The sequence below is a fragment of the Emys orbicularis genome, chromosome 2, assembly GCF_028017835.1.
Source record: "Emys orbicularis isolate rEmyOrb1 chromosome 2, rEmyOrb1.hap1, whole genome shotgun sequence".
In the NCBI taxonomy this organism is placed as follows: Eukaryota; Metazoa; Chordata; order Testudines; family Emydidae; genus Emys; species Emys orbicularis.
This window is the reverse complement of record NC_088684.1, coordinates 66915991-66931205: the sequence shown is the minus strand read 5'-3', so window position 1 is coordinate 66931205 and position 15215 is coordinate 66915991. Positions and strand designations below refer to the sequence as shown.

At 41.8% G+C, this 15215-nt stretch overlaps 1 protein-coding gene across 1 annotated transcript in view; it reads right to left on the bottom strand.

Moving 5' to 3' along the window:
• Positions 1-357: 357 nt before the first annotated feature.
• Positions 358-15215, bottom strand: part of NSMAF (neutral sphingomyelinase activation associated factor) — a 37093-nt gene continuing 22235 nt past the window's right edge. The window contains exons 16-24 of the mRNA XM_065397786.1: positions 14574-14632; positions 9970-10037; positions 8367-8434; positions 7996-8119; positions 6234-6317; positions 4926-5076; positions 4198-4300; positions 3254-3363; positions 358-746 (exon numbers count right to left, since the gene is read on the bottom strand). Of these exons, the coding sequence (XP_065253858.1) occupies positions 652-746; positions 3254-3363; positions 4198-4300; positions 4926-5076; positions 6234-6317; positions 7996-8119; positions 8367-8434; positions 9970-10037; positions 14574-14632 (862 nt within the window). The 3' untranslated portion in view covers positions 358-651. The remainder of the gene's footprint in view (positions 747-3253; positions 3364-4197; positions 4301-4925; positions 5077-6233; positions 6318-7995; positions 8120-8366; positions 8435-9969; positions 10038-14573; positions 14633-15215) is intronic.

The following is a 15215-nucleotide window of genomic DNA, read 5'->3' as shown; positions in this document are numbered from 1 at the left end:
CAGCTGCCTCAGGTATAGACTCACTTTCTGTTCATGAGTAAGGATTCCTCCTTTACCCCCTGTTAAAACACAAGAAGTTGGCAGTTCTACTTACTAGGAAGAAGGTAGGTGTGATAGAGGGGAGAGACTCTTTAGAGTGGTAGGGCTAAGTGAAGATCATGGTGTTTCCTTCTAATAAATTTGTAAAGAGCACAGAGGTTGATGAAAGCGCTTTTGCTTAGAAGCCTCCAATTAAAAAAAAATGATGCACCAGATGGTACAAACGTGGTCCTTGCGGAAATGAGAGGCTTGCTTTATTAATTCAAACATACACTACCCTATTTGATGCAGTTCAAGTAGATCACACAGTGATTGCAAGTTAAAATCTCTTTAATTACAGAAAAATAAGTCTTTCATCTCAAATTAAGACAAGCATTTTCAAGTTGAGACAATATATGACAGCCATAATGAAATACAAACAAAAATATTACAGTATGGAAATTACAGTACAAGAGCTTTAAATGAAGTCACCATAAGCTAGAAAGTATTAGATAAACCAAGCTTTCTATTTGGTTGACCTTCCGCAGCCATCATTGCACATGGGTAAGTTCCTTTACGAAGTTTGGTTTAAAATACATTGAGTTCATTTAAATATCTGGAGGGAAAAGGCACTTAATATTGCAGTTTCCAGAACATGATTTGTTTATCTTCCCCTCCTGTGATGATACTGCTGCATTGCTCATTCATCCACATACAAGTTACAGCACCTGAGAAAAACAGATAATTGAATTGTGTGTTAGATACAAATACAGTGGGAATATTTGAGAAGTGTACTATTTTAAAAACAAGTTTGCAGGAAGTATTTGATGGGTAGTTTTGATCAAATTAATAGCACTGAACAGCACAGGCTTAAATGTCTCTTGCTTGAGCATGCTCAGTGAGGATCAGTGATCTCATTTACAGTACGTATACTTAACTCCAGCACACTGCATATCCTTAGCAGTCTTTTGAATTGAATGAATCAATTTAGCCACAGCCATTTCCACTCTAATCAACTGGTAGAAGGCTACAAGAATTTTCCTTTAGCCCAACTTTCAGAGGACCCTTCACAGCATTCTTAACCCCTGCCACTTGACCCATTTCTCACATGTTAAAATCAGAGTTGGCATCCTACACAATCCTACAATACACTTCAGTGGGAGCATATGGCCAGAACCCTTGTTTTCTGAGATTCTACCCCTCCACGTAGAGCTGAATTTCACACACAAGCTTTTATTACATTGCTGTTTCCAGCCCTCATAAGATCAAGGGAAACCTTAAAAGCAAACTGATGCTAGATGGTATTATCTTCAAGCCCTTAGTCGCTCTGAAACAGCTTTGTGTCAGACTAACGCACTGAAACAAAGTGTGGAGACTGTAAAATTGAATTTGATATCAAAATAAATATATGGACTTTGGACAGATTTTTTCAAAATTATGTTTTATTAAATGTGGAAAATACAAACTCTGACTTTTCCAAAATTTCACATCTGCTGCAGAAACCTGGGTATTTTGCCATAGCTGGAGTATACTAGACCTTGAATGCTATTAGAGCATCCTGTTTCCATCAGCACCACTGAAACACCCAAATCAGTAGAATTCAACATTTCTCCTGTTAATCTTTTCTCTTCCTCCCTCATGCCACCCAAGGGGCAGATCATCTCCCTTTATAATGCTGCTGGCCCAGGAATAATGGCTTAAGGGTCCTCTGCATCTTCCACTAAAGCCAATGGGAGACTTTCTATGGTCTTAAATTTAGCACCTGATCCAATTGTCATTGGATTCTAAATTCCAGTTCACCTCAACTGGTGACTATGTCAGAAATTGTAACTGTTGTATGACGCATGTCAGAGTACAGTGCTCCTTTGGAAAAAGTAACCTTGCACAGAACTGGGACTCAGATTCACAAAGGCATGTAGGGTGTTGAAATGCTTAACTTTTAGGTGCATAGAAAAATCACTGGAACAATGGAGTCCACAAAGCCTGAATTAGATGCCTGGGCTCAATATACACAACATGGGGAGAGTCCGAACGGGATCCACAAAAGCCAACACGCTAGGTGAGGAGCTGCGTAAGCCAGCCCAGGGAAGATGCCAATAAGAGGGGTGTATCCTCAGTCCCGCCCTTCTCATGGAGTGAGTTGCCTTTCTCTGCCTATGACCCACAGCCAGGAACCTCTCTCCTGAAGTCAGGCAGCTTAGGTGCCTAAGCCCCTTTTTGCAGCAATAAGTTAGGTGCCTGCCTCATTCCACACAAAACAAGAGAAGGAGGAGGATCTCCCTTATAACCGTTAGCCCAATGGTTAGAGCACTCACCTGGGATGCAGAAGATCACAGACCAATTCCCCCTCTGCCTGATGAGGGAAAGGATTTGAACAGGGGGTTCTCCCCACTCAGTTGAGTGCTGAAGCCAATGGACTATATAGTCACTCTGAGACCTGGTCTACACTTAAAATTTAGATTCACCGAGCTACAGCACGCAAAGGTGTGAAAAATTCATACCCCGAGCACAATAGTGAAGCCAACCGAACCCCTGGCATAGCATTTTGCTGCATGGAGAGGTGGATAATCAATAATGAAGGAAAAACCCCTTCCACTGCAGTAGGAAATATCTACACTACAGAGCTACAACAGTATAGCTACAGCACGGTAGCGCCCATAGTGTAGACATGACCTCACTCCCTCTGGCCCAATTCATATTTAACTATTCAAACACTGAATTAAAGTGGAACAGATTCAATAGGAGAGACTCGCCTGGGTCTCCTACCGTCTTGGGGAATACCCTAGGCATTGTGCTGAAGGTTAAAAGAGAGAGACCTCCTCCCCACCACCCTCTGGTTGCTGTGTGTGTAGTTAGACTGCTCTAAGCATGTCTACCAGATCAGGCTCTGCAGACAAGATAGGCAGAGTAGCACCTATCGTCCCCCCATTTGTGGATGGTGCTAAGGTCTAGACAGGAGATAGTTGTCCAGATACCTAGAGGGAGGCAGCAGTCTGCACGTGCAGAGGCAGAAACATAGGTGCTGAGGGAACATTTACAGCAAAAATTTAGGGATTGAGTGAGTTTAGACACCACAGGAGTAGGCGGGATCACAGGGGAGCCTAAATCTGGGACTTAGACCCCTAAAACTGGGGTTTAGGCACCTAAGTCCCTTTGTGGATCTGGCCCTAGGAGATTACACAGTACTGCACACACACACACACACACACACACACACACACACACACACACACACCTGTATGTCCTTTGATTCTTTCAATAACTTTTCCTGCAAGAAGGTCCCAAACCAATAATTCACCAGACTGGCTTCCTGATAACACAGTATGTCCATCCCATTTGAAACATCTGCAAAATAATTCAGTAATCATTTAGCCCATTTGCATTAAGAAGTGGCATTATTTATTTAAGACTCTTCTACCTGTTAATTTAGTCCATCACCTATGCATAAAAGAAACTGTTCTACTTAGCACTGAGGCCAGTGCTGCTCTATGAATTAAGCAATGAGAGTTAGGTGCAAGGGTAAAGGGAAAGTTTTAAAAATGAAGAAAACTCTGTCGCTAGTGTAAATCGCATATCATATTGCTCTATATTCTGAAACATTAGATCAGTCTGAGTAGAGATAGGTGGGGAAGAGAGCCCTTCAAGTTAAAACTGATACTTTCTTTAGTGTAAGGTAACAAGGCTGACACTTCTATAGTTTTTGGTATAGTACAAACTAACAAGTTTTGAATCCAAGATCTTTTACAGCTGCTGAACTACACACAAAATTGCATCTATTAACTGTAATAATTTTCAGTGTTTGCTCTCACTAATTTCAGTGAAAACTGCAGCTGCATAGCACATCTGACAGGCAGGCCATTTATACAAGTGCCTAGCTTTAGCATCCAAGTTGAGAAACTTTGGCTGCAGCAGACAATGCACACAGAATCCCAGCCTTTGCACTTCCCTCTGTTGATACATGCCTCTCTTGTTAAGATGACCCCATTTCTCTTGTTAAGATGACATATACCTTAGACGTGTTTAATATTTGTGGCATTTCCACATTCCCTTTGGGCATTTGATGCAAACACAGATATCCACTTCCTGCCCCGACTATAATTCAGAGACATAACTCTAGCAATTACAGCCACTGTAGCTAGAAGGGATTGGGCTTCACACACAGCTTTCTCTCCACATTACCTTTGTGGCTGCTCTGAGGCCATAGAAGAGATGAGCATTCCAGTTTGCACATCTATTACTTTAAAACAGCCATCTTCTCCTGTGCTGAGCAGATGTCTGCTGTCTATACAAAAATTAAATGTATTAAACACATACAATAATGCATATCTAATACACCTCTTCCCCAATACAACGCTGTCCTCGGGAGCCAAAAAATCTTACCGCGTTATAGGTGAAACCGCGTTATATTGAACTTGCTTTGATCCGCCGGAGCGCGCAGCCCCGCCCCCCTGGAGCGCTGCTTTACCGTGTTATATCCGAATTCGTGTTATATCGGGTCGTGTTATATCGGGGTAGAGGTGTATTTCCAGTGGTCAAAGAAAGGAATCATGACTAATATTGCACATTAGTTAGGTATGTCAGAAAACATCATGTTTTAATTAAAAGCAGTTATTCCAGTTACATCTCAGCTAATGAGGAGTAAATAAATCTTCAAGCAAAAAAAACTGAAGCAATTTATCACTAGCCCAGAAAACAGTATTCTAACATCAAGTATGGTACTGCAAAACACTGATCAAACCTGGACACTGGAGATTTGTGTCTGACTATAGCTGAACATTTAAAATCTACAATTATGTTAAAAATCCAGATATCAATGTATAATAGAGCTATACAAAGACGGAGATTCCTCTAGCAATTCTCATCTCTCTCAACATCTGCATATTAGAAGAAACTTAAACACAACATACCAGGACTAAAAGCAGCATCATACACGGTCCCTGAATGACATGAAAGTTGGTGCAACATAGTGGCAGTAGTAACATCCCAAATACTAATGGTACCTTCTTTGGTTCCGGACACCAGCATTGCATTTGCAGCATTTAGGTTGATAGTATTTACCTAGACAATTAAGTACCACATTATTCCTTTACTCAGCTCTCACATGGGCATTCTTGATAGATCTTTAAGTGTTCACAAAGCAAGCCTGTCTTCCATAAGTATCCAATTTTATTACATCATTGATTACATATTTTTATATAAAATCCTGACTTTTTTAAAATATAAAATCCTTGCCAACTATATGTGAGCAGGAAATGGAGGAGAAGCGTGTCATAAATGGAGTCTTAAGCAGATTTATAAGCGTTCTTTTTCCTTGCAGAATCAGACATTTGAATTGATGTTTAAGATCTTATCCAAGAGAAGATGACTGATTACAGCCTACATTTCTAATTAGTTAATGAAATGTTTAACCATAGCAAGCAAGTCTAGAAAACCACTAGCCTGTGCTTTGCCCAACCCATCTGTTTTTGATATCCTTGGATGCTGTTGGTAAATTTTACCAGGCATTGTTGCCTCCTTGTGATCTATAAATAAATCCACTGAGATGTTTAAGAAATTTAAATGAAAGAGTTCTAAATATTCTGCAGGAATGATGTTAGAAGTTACTGAGATATAAATGTACACAAATCCTGTATCTGCCCATATTTATTTTTAATTGAATGTTTGAGCCAAACACCTACAATGTATTTAGATAGTCACAGTGGTCTTTATGATAACATAGATCATAGCAAAGTACAAAATATGGAAAACAAGTCAGACTTTTACCTAAAAACTCTAAACAGGTAAATTTGGTATTTGTACAGAAGGCATGAGGATGCAAATACTTCAGACAAATTTATTTTGATTTACTGAAAGAGCCCATGAACCCTTTGCACACACCACAAGCAGTGCCTGACCAATAATAAGAAAACCCATTTCTTTATACAAGCTTTCCACTCTCCAGAAGTGGACACTTGAACCAATTCTTGTAAGAAAAGAGAAAAATATTTGGAGTTACTTTCACTTTGCCCTTAGTCTATTCTATTCCCTCCTAGTCTTGGCATTCTTGCAATATCTAGCAACTGTCAGCCTTTGATGAATGGTAGTCTTAATTCAGAATTTTCGCTTTTGCTGGTTTATGCCACATCTTTTAAAAGCTTGATTGAGATATTGTCAAGTAACTCCAGACTATAGTCTTTGATTGATTAGAAGTTATATATGTACATTTCCATACTCACACTAACATCATGTTCTAACTCAGCAAGCAATTCAAAATGATGTCTTTTGGTGCCCAGGACCTCTGCAGGAACACAGTGCCACACCTAGAATACCAACATTGCAGTTTGTTTAAACAAGCATTAGGACAACTTGTCATGTTAACTATTTTTTATTACCTAGCTCTGTCATTGCAAGGTCAGTTGTTTGTGCTAACTAAAAGCTGTACAAAGGTCAGTTACAGAAACTTCCTCCTTGTCTCTAAGTTCAGTAAAAGGAAAAATAATTCTGGTTTTGGATTAAACATCAAACCTGCCTGTCAAAAGTTCTAAGCTCTCTTGACAAATCATGAAGAATTTAGTCTATAACAATTAAAAACAGTTAGTAGCAGCAGCATACTCCACTCTACCAAACAGAAGCATCCTCAACCCATTAAGAAAACATGACAAAACATTCCTGCCCCTCAATCCACCAAACAGGCAGGCTTTGCAGAATGCCCTTAAGGGCAGTGACGAATTTCAAAGTTGGGCGGGCACCCAAATGATGCCAGCAGCCTCCCCCACCTTAAAACAAATGTGTTGGGGGGAGGTCTCCGATTCTAACTATGGCAGTATTAGACCGGGAGAGGGGATATTTTAATTAGGCAGATCTTTTCCCATTTAATGGTCATAAGGCAAAGCCAACACCTTAATTTCCACTCAAAACCCAATAGGTAGTCAATAAAGATCATAGAGCACTGGCATCACTGCAAGATATTCCATTTAAGTAGTGCATTACCTTTAACTTTTGATTGGATTTAAGGTACAGTGGTTTTTACAGTGGTTTTCAACCTGTGGTCTGTGGACTCTGGGGGTTTGCAGACTATGTCTAAGGGGTCCGCAAAAAGTTGTCATTACCATAGAATAGTGATTTTCAACCTGTGGAATATGTCTAAGATTTCCAAAAACACCTCCAATCGAAATGTTTTAGGGGTCCACAAATGAAAAAAAGGTTGAAAACCACTGGGCTTTTATAAATAAGGCTACGTTTTAGTCACAGGTATTTTTAGTAAAAGTCACAGACAGTAAACAAAAATTCACGGCCTGTGACCTGTCCATGACTTGTACTATAGACCCCTAACTAAATCTCGGAGAGGGGGGTGGCCCGGGGGTGCTGCGGGTGCTCGGGGGAGGGAGGGCAGCCTGGGACCCCAGTTGGTGCGGGGGGCGGGAGGGGGGAGTGCGGCCACGCAGCTCTGCATGCTGACTCCTCCCCAAGCGCCAGCTCCGCAGCTCCCATTAGCTGGGAACCGCAGCCAATGGGAGCTGAGGAGGCAGTGCCTACAGCTGGAGGCAGAACCCAGAGCCCCCTGGCTGCACCTTCCCCTAGAAGCCGAGGGATGTTGCTGCTTCCGGGGAGCCCCCGAGGTAAGCGCCACCCAGAGCCCTCACCCCCTCCTGTTCCCCAACCCCGCACCCAAACTCCTGCTGCTGCTGGGGGGAGGAGACGGTGGCACAAGACTTCCCCAGCAGCGGCCAGTGCAGCTGGCCCAGGGGCCGCCTGAGCAGCTCGAGTGGCCCCTGGGCCAGCTGCACCGGCCACTGCAGAAGTCATGGAGGTCATGGAAAGTCATAGAATCCGTGACCTCCGTGACAAACTCGCAGCCTTAATTATAAAGGAGATAAAGACACAATTTCGGCAATCTTTGTTAATAACAGGACAGCTACTATCACAAACTCTGGAGTATTCCACTATCACCTTAATGAAAACCATGAGTACAAGTAGTAAAGTGGCTGACATACAAACCTTTACAGTGGAGTCCCAAGATGCAGAATACAAGCGATTATCATGCCAGCAGATCTTGCTGACGGCATCATCGTGTCCCATTAGGGTATCCTGCCGTCTTCCAAATGCAACTGAATAAAAATAGCTATCAGGAAAAAAGTATTCGTTATGAAAGTATAGCTTCAGAGAGCAAACTTTTATAGATTTTAAATATGTTAAAATAATTTGGCTTCTATAATTTCTAAATAACAGATAGAAATCTGTCAAAAAATGTAGAAAAAGAGTAAATGCTTCCTGATAGCGACTTACTTCCATGTTCTCAAAAGAAGTTTCATAAATCATAGTTACCCAAAAACAGTATAATTAAATATAATCCACAAATAAATACACACATATGATTGTCCCACGAAGAGCTTATGACAGTGGTATCTCCTGGTAAGATTAAACAAGATGACAAAGCCTATAACGAAAAGGAAAATAAAGCAGTGTTCAATTTAGTGCCAGATAGCATAGAAGTCAATTAAACTGCATTAGCACATATTGGGAAAAAACACAAACAGTATCTACATCTTATGCATTTCATGTTCTCCAAAAAAAAAAAAAAAAATTGTGACTGGTGTCAGAGATTAACTCTTACTGCCTTAAAGGATGGTGGATTCTCTATGGCCAACATAAAAGAGTTACCAGCTTTGCATGAGAGCTGCAACTGCAGTATTTATGGAGGATACAGTAAATCTTAGCTCATGCTTCAAGAATACAGTGCGTTGCTGCATCCTGGTTCCTCCTATTTGCATGAGCAAGCTTTCCAATTTTGCAGCTACCTATCAACTTGAGGCACAGCAAATACTGAACAAACTTGAAACCACCAAAGTAAATGGAAGCTTTTGTTCTATATTTACGCTGCCAAAGAACCATCTCGTGATAACTACTAGTCAGAGAATGGTATTTTCATGGAAAGGGTTGCATGAAGATTATATTTTTCTGATTGTGAAAGGGTATTCTCTCCGCAGTGCATAAGTAAAAAAGCAGCCCTGTTAACTCTGAACAAGTGAAGAATAGCTATCAATTTAAGGAAGGACAGTGCTGTTACTGCTAAGGCCTTTGTCTACACTAGCTTGTCTATTGAAATTTGCTGTAGTTACATTACCAGCAACACTACCAGCAACAGTGGGAGAATTTGTGCAGTTCTGTTGCTGGTGTTTTTATTGCCTTGCGTGCTACACCTGCTCTAAGCAGGGTTAGGTGTAACAGTGGCAGAAAGGCAGCTGCAAGTCTCTACTAGGTCTTTCACCATTTCTGCAATGTAGCTGCACTGCACCTATAGGAGACTAAGAGAAATGTCAGTGTAGACAAGGCCCATTAATGAGAGAAACTGGCTCCCTGGCCAAGGATTAGGAAAAAAGTACTAATGAAAAGAAAACAGCGGTCACAGTCAGAAGTAGCAGCAGCCTAGTCAATGCCACAGGTGAGATTCTCACCCTGTCTCCAGACCCTTTATGCTAACTAAAATGGCAGGAGCTATGTAAAGAGGCTCTAAAAGCCTCAGCTCCCTCTGGTGGATAACTCCCCTGGCACAGAGGAAGATAGACAAGAGATGTTCTTCCAAGGATCCCCTTACAAGTCTTAGTACAGGGGACATGTCAGGGGCATGAGAGAGCATGTAGTGCTGCAGATTCTGGGCAGCATGGCTGGCCTTAGGCAGCCAGTGATGAATTTATGTAATGTAGGCAGACCCCCTGGAGGTGTCAGTTACATCACAAGGTTTACACTGGGCCTCAGAGCAGCCCAAACTTGGGAAGGCGCAAGCTGTGCTATGCTTCTTCGGAGGCACAGTGCTGAACCTCACCCCACGTCGGTAAATTACTCGTGCAAGAGAGACTGCAGAAGGAAGGAAACAAAGGCAAACCTGGCATTTCACTGATATACTGCTGATAAGGGACATCTTTCTGTGGGTAGCTTTCAGGACGACTTCCCTTAATGCCAATAACTACTCACCATGTTTGAAAAGGACACACTTCTTTGGAGCATTTTTGATTCTTTAGAAAACATCTTCAAGGTTGAATCTAATGCAAACATTAGGGAAGTAATTACGAAGACAGAACAGGACTGTACTGCAATACTCTAATCTAAACGAATAATTTTTGCTCCTGTGTGAATATTCAAATATTTAGGTCTAACAGCAGGCAAGGGATGCATACATCACTTCTAAAAAGCCACTGTAAGAGCCACATTGTAGGCTACTGTTAAATACAGAAACTACAGAGCATTTTTCTTTCTTAATTCTGAAGAACTGAATGAGGGAGGAGAACAGGGAAAGGCAGTCCTGGTGTTTTATATTCAAATGTAACCCAAGATAACTCAGGTATGTTGCAGGTGTAACCGTTAAACATTCTGAGTTGTTGTTCATCACTGATATTTTAATGTGCAAGATAGTCAGGAAGTTTAAGAGGTATAGCTCCCACAGGACTCTCACTTCTGCATGCTTGTAACACAGATCTAGTATCCAAAAGAAGTTGCAGAGCCCTGCAATTTAACTTAATCCAGCATGCATCCTTTTCCCACTTAATTTGCACTCTACCCACTAATACATCAGTTGACACTTACTCCTTGGAATAGATTTTTTTTAAAATAATCCCCTACACCAAATTTTACACTGATCTGAGGTTCAGGAGTAGCAATAATCTACTTTGCATCATTGACAGGTTTAGATGTCAGATATCTTGTGAGCCAATAAGCTAGCAAATGGGATCTTTGTAACATTAGAAAAGAGAAGTTTACAAGCATTATCAGTTTCTCAGTTACTTGGCACCTAGAAATTTTCAATATGCAACTTCAACAGCATGACAATTATGTATATGAAAAGTGACCTAAAATTGGTTTTATAGGTGTTTTAAGTGTGTTAAATATATGGCAGAATACACGTTGTAATGCAGTATACAGTTTTATTAACATTTGTTTGGCATGAGCTGGATAACCTGACTAGCCCAAACTCATTCAGATAAGAAGCCTTCACATCACATTAGACTATTGTTGAAGATTTTTAAGACTGTATCTATGCACATGTTTTTTTGAGAGAAACAGACACATAATGGAAATGCTGATGGTGGCTCCATAGTACAGGCTGACACAGATTTTGCATTCGACAGGTCATGAAAGCCTGTCTAGAGGTCAAACAGTGGATTACTTTATTGAAAAAAGTCCAAGAAACAACCTAAGGGTGGGATTTTCAAAATCACTGCATTGGCCTAACTCTGTTCTCAGTGAAGTTACTCCCATGAATTCAAGAACAGCAGAGCTAGGCCAATGCTAAGTACTTTTGCAAATCCCATCCAAAAAGCAAAAAGTACACTTTGAGTGGTCTGAATTTTTGATGGTTCATGCAACTTCATTAAGCCAAGACATTATAATAGATAGATAAGGATAGACAGCATACGGTAAGATGTTTATACACCAATGCAAGAAGCCTAGGTAACAAAATGGAGGAATTGGAGCTCCTGGTCCAAGAAATGAAACCTGATATCGTAGGAATAACCGAAACGTGGTGGAATGGTAGTCATGACTGGAGTACAGGTATGGAAGGGTATGTGCTGTTTAGGAATGACCGGAAAAAAGGTAAAGGTGGGGGTGTGGCATTGTATGTCAATAATGAGCTAAAATGTAAAGAAATAATAAGTGATGGAATGGATAAGACGGAGTCTGTCTGGGCAACAATTACACTGGGTAAAAGAACTACTAGAGCCTCCCCTGAGATACTGCTTGGGGTGTGCTATAGACCGCCGGGATCTAGCCTGGATGCGGACAGAGAACTATTTAATGTTTTTAAGGAAGTAAAAACTAATAAGAGCTGTGTGATCATGGGGGACTTTAACTTCCCAGACATAGATTGGGGAACAAATGCTAGTAACAATAATAGGGCTCAGATGTTTCTAGACGTGCTAGCAGATGAATTCCTTCATCAAGTAGTAGCTGAACCGACGAGGGGGGATGCCATTTTAGATTTGGTGCTGGTGAGTAGTGAGGACCTCGTTGAGGAAATGGTTGTAGGGGACAACCTTGGCTCGAGTGACCATGAGCTAATTTGGTTTAAACTAAATGGAAGGGTTAACAGAAATAAAACTATGACTGTGACTAAGGTTTACGATTTCAAAAAGGCCAACTTTAATAAATTAAGGCAACTACTTAGGGAAGTGGATTGGGCTAACATACTTAGAGAGCTAAAGGCAGATGAGGCCTGGGATTATTTCAAGCTGAAGTTGCACGAGCTGTCCGAGGCCTGTATCCCGAGAAAGGGGAAACGGTCAGTAGGCAGGGGAATTAGACCCAGCTGGATGAGCGGGCGTCTCAAAGGGGCGATTAAGAAAAAACAGAAAGCATACAAAGAATGGAAGAGAGGAGAGATCGGCAAAGAAACCTACCTTATGGAGGTCAGAGCATGTAGGGATGCGGTGAGAAAGGCCAAAAGCCGTGTAGAGTTGGACCTCGCGAGGGGAATTAAATCCAATAGTAAGAGGTTTTATAGCCATATAAATAGGAAGAAAACAAAGAAAGAGGAAGTGGGGCCACTGAAGCTTGCAGATGGAGTGGAGATTAAGGACAATCTAAGCATGGCACAATATCTAAATGAATATTTTGCATCGGTGTTTAATAAGGCTAATGAAGGGCTTAGGAATAGAGGGAGCGGGACAGAGGGGAATAAAGGAGGGGCAATTGACATTAAAGTATCAGAGGTGGAAGCCAAACTTGACCAGCTAAATGGGACTAAATCGGGTGGACCGGATGATCTTCATCCTAGAATATTGAAGGAGCTGGCGCGAGAAATTGCAAGCCCCTTGGCAATAATTTTTAATAAATCTGTAAACTCGGGGGAGGTACCGATGGACTGGAAAATAGCTAATGTGGTCCCTATTTTCAAGAAGGGGATAAAAAGTGACCCGGGTAACTACAGGCCTGTTAGTTTAACTTCTGTAGTATGCAAGGTCTTGGAAAAAATTTTGAAGGAAAAAGTAGTTAAGGACCTTGAGGTGAATGGCAATTGGGACAAATTACAACATGGGTTTACGAAAGGAAGATCGTGCCAAACCAACTTGATCTCCTTTTTTGAGAAAGTAACAGACCTTCTAGATAAAGGAAATGCGGTGGATCTAATTTACCTAGATTTTAGTAAAGCGTTCGATACTGTGCCGCACGAGGAATTACTGGTTAAATTAGAAAAGATGGGGATCGATATGAAAATCCAGAGGTGGATAAAGAACTGGTTAAAGGGGAGACTGCAGCGGGTAGTACTGAAAGGGGAACTGTCGGGTTGGAGGGAGGTCACCAGTGGGGTTCCTCAAGGTTCGGTTTTGGGTCCGATTTTATTTAATCTATTCGTTACTGACCTCGGAACCGAATGTAGGAGTGGGCTGATAAAGTTTGCGGATGACACAAAGTTGGGAGGTATTGCCAATTCGGAGAAGGATCGGGATATTTTGCAGGGAGACTTGGATGACCTTGTAAATTGGAGTAACAATAATAGGATGAGATTTAATAGTGGGAAGTGTAAGGTGATGCATTTAGGGATGACTAACAAGAATTTTAGTTATAAGTTAGGGACACATAGGTTGGAAGTGACGGAGGAGGAGAAGGACCTCGGAGTCCTGGTTGATCGCAGGATGACTATGAGTCGGCAATGTGACGTGGCTGTGAAAAAAGCTAATGCGATCTTGGGATGCGTTAGGCGAGGTATTTCTAGTAGGGACAGGGAGGTGCTGCTTCCGTTATACAAGGCGCTGGTGAGACCTCATTTGGAGTACTGTGTGCAGTTCTGGTCTCCTATGTTTAAAAAGGATGAACTCAAACTGGAACGGGTACAGAGAAGGGCCACTAGGATGATCCGAGGAATGGAAAACCTTTCCTATGAAAGGAGACTCGAGGAGCTCGGTTTGTTTAGCCTAACCAAAAGAAGGCTGAGGGGGGATATGATTGCTCTCTTTAAATATATCAGAGGGATTAATACCAAGGAGGGAGAGGAATTATTTCAGCTTAGTAGTAATGTGGATACGAGAACGAATGGATATAAACTGGCCGTGGGGAAGTTTAGGCTTGAAATTAGACGAAGGTTTCTAACCGTCAGAGGGGTAAAATTTTGGAACAGCCTTCCGAGGGAAACGGTGGGGGCGAAGGACCTCTCTGGCTTCAAGATTAGGCTTGATAAGTTTATGGAGGGAATGGTTTGATGGGATAATGTGATTTTAGTCAATTAGGCATTAACGGGCCATCACGGGTAAAATGAGGGTCCGGCTGTAGAAACTTGCCTGTATGCTCGGGGTTCTGCTGATCGCCATATTTGGGGTCGGGAAGGAATTTTCCTCCAGGGTAGATTGGCAGAGGCCCTGGAGGTTTTTCGCCTTCCTCCGCAGCATAGGGCAGGGGTCGCAGGCTGGAAGATTCTGTTGTGGGTGGGTCAGCTTTTGTGGCCTGCATCATGCGGGAGGTCAGACTAGATGACCATATTGGTCCCTTCTGACCTTAAAGTCTATGAGTCTATGAGTCTATAACACAGTGATGCTATGTTTGCATCACAGTGTCTTACAAGAAGATACTTGTACGAGAATACCCACCTTGAGATGTTGTGAAAACTGAAGATCCATTGCAAGAGACTGCTATTCCAGTAATTTCCCTATTCAAGGCAAATAAGTTTGGAAGTGAATTCAAAGGGTATTTAATTCTAACAATCATACCATACAGTGACTTTTTTACAGCAGCAATTCAGTATTTGATCTTCACAAGGGTTAATTTAGACACTCAAGCAAATTACTACTACAAAAATTGTAGAGTGCAACACAATTTTACAGACAAAAATATTCCTTGCCAAAGAACTGGAAGGAGCAGTGCACATTGTTCTGCCAGCATGCTTCAATCCTAACAAAAAGGACCTGCTTAAGGTGGTGAAAGCCTAAATTAGCCCACACCCACTTAAATCATTTAGCTTCTATTGGGACAGCCAATAATAAGATGACTGTTAAAATATCAGGCCAATTCATAGTATACAACTCATTTTTCACTACCAAACCACCAGATAATCTCATGAAGGAATGCACCTTCTAGAACAGGGGTGGGCAAACTACGGCCCACAAGCCGTTTTAAGCTGGGGCACTGGGTCGGGGGCCGCACCACGCAGCTCCCGGAAGCCACGGCATGGCCCCTCTCCGGCTCCTATGCACTCCAATGGGAGCTGCAGGGGCGGTGCCTGCAGATGGGGC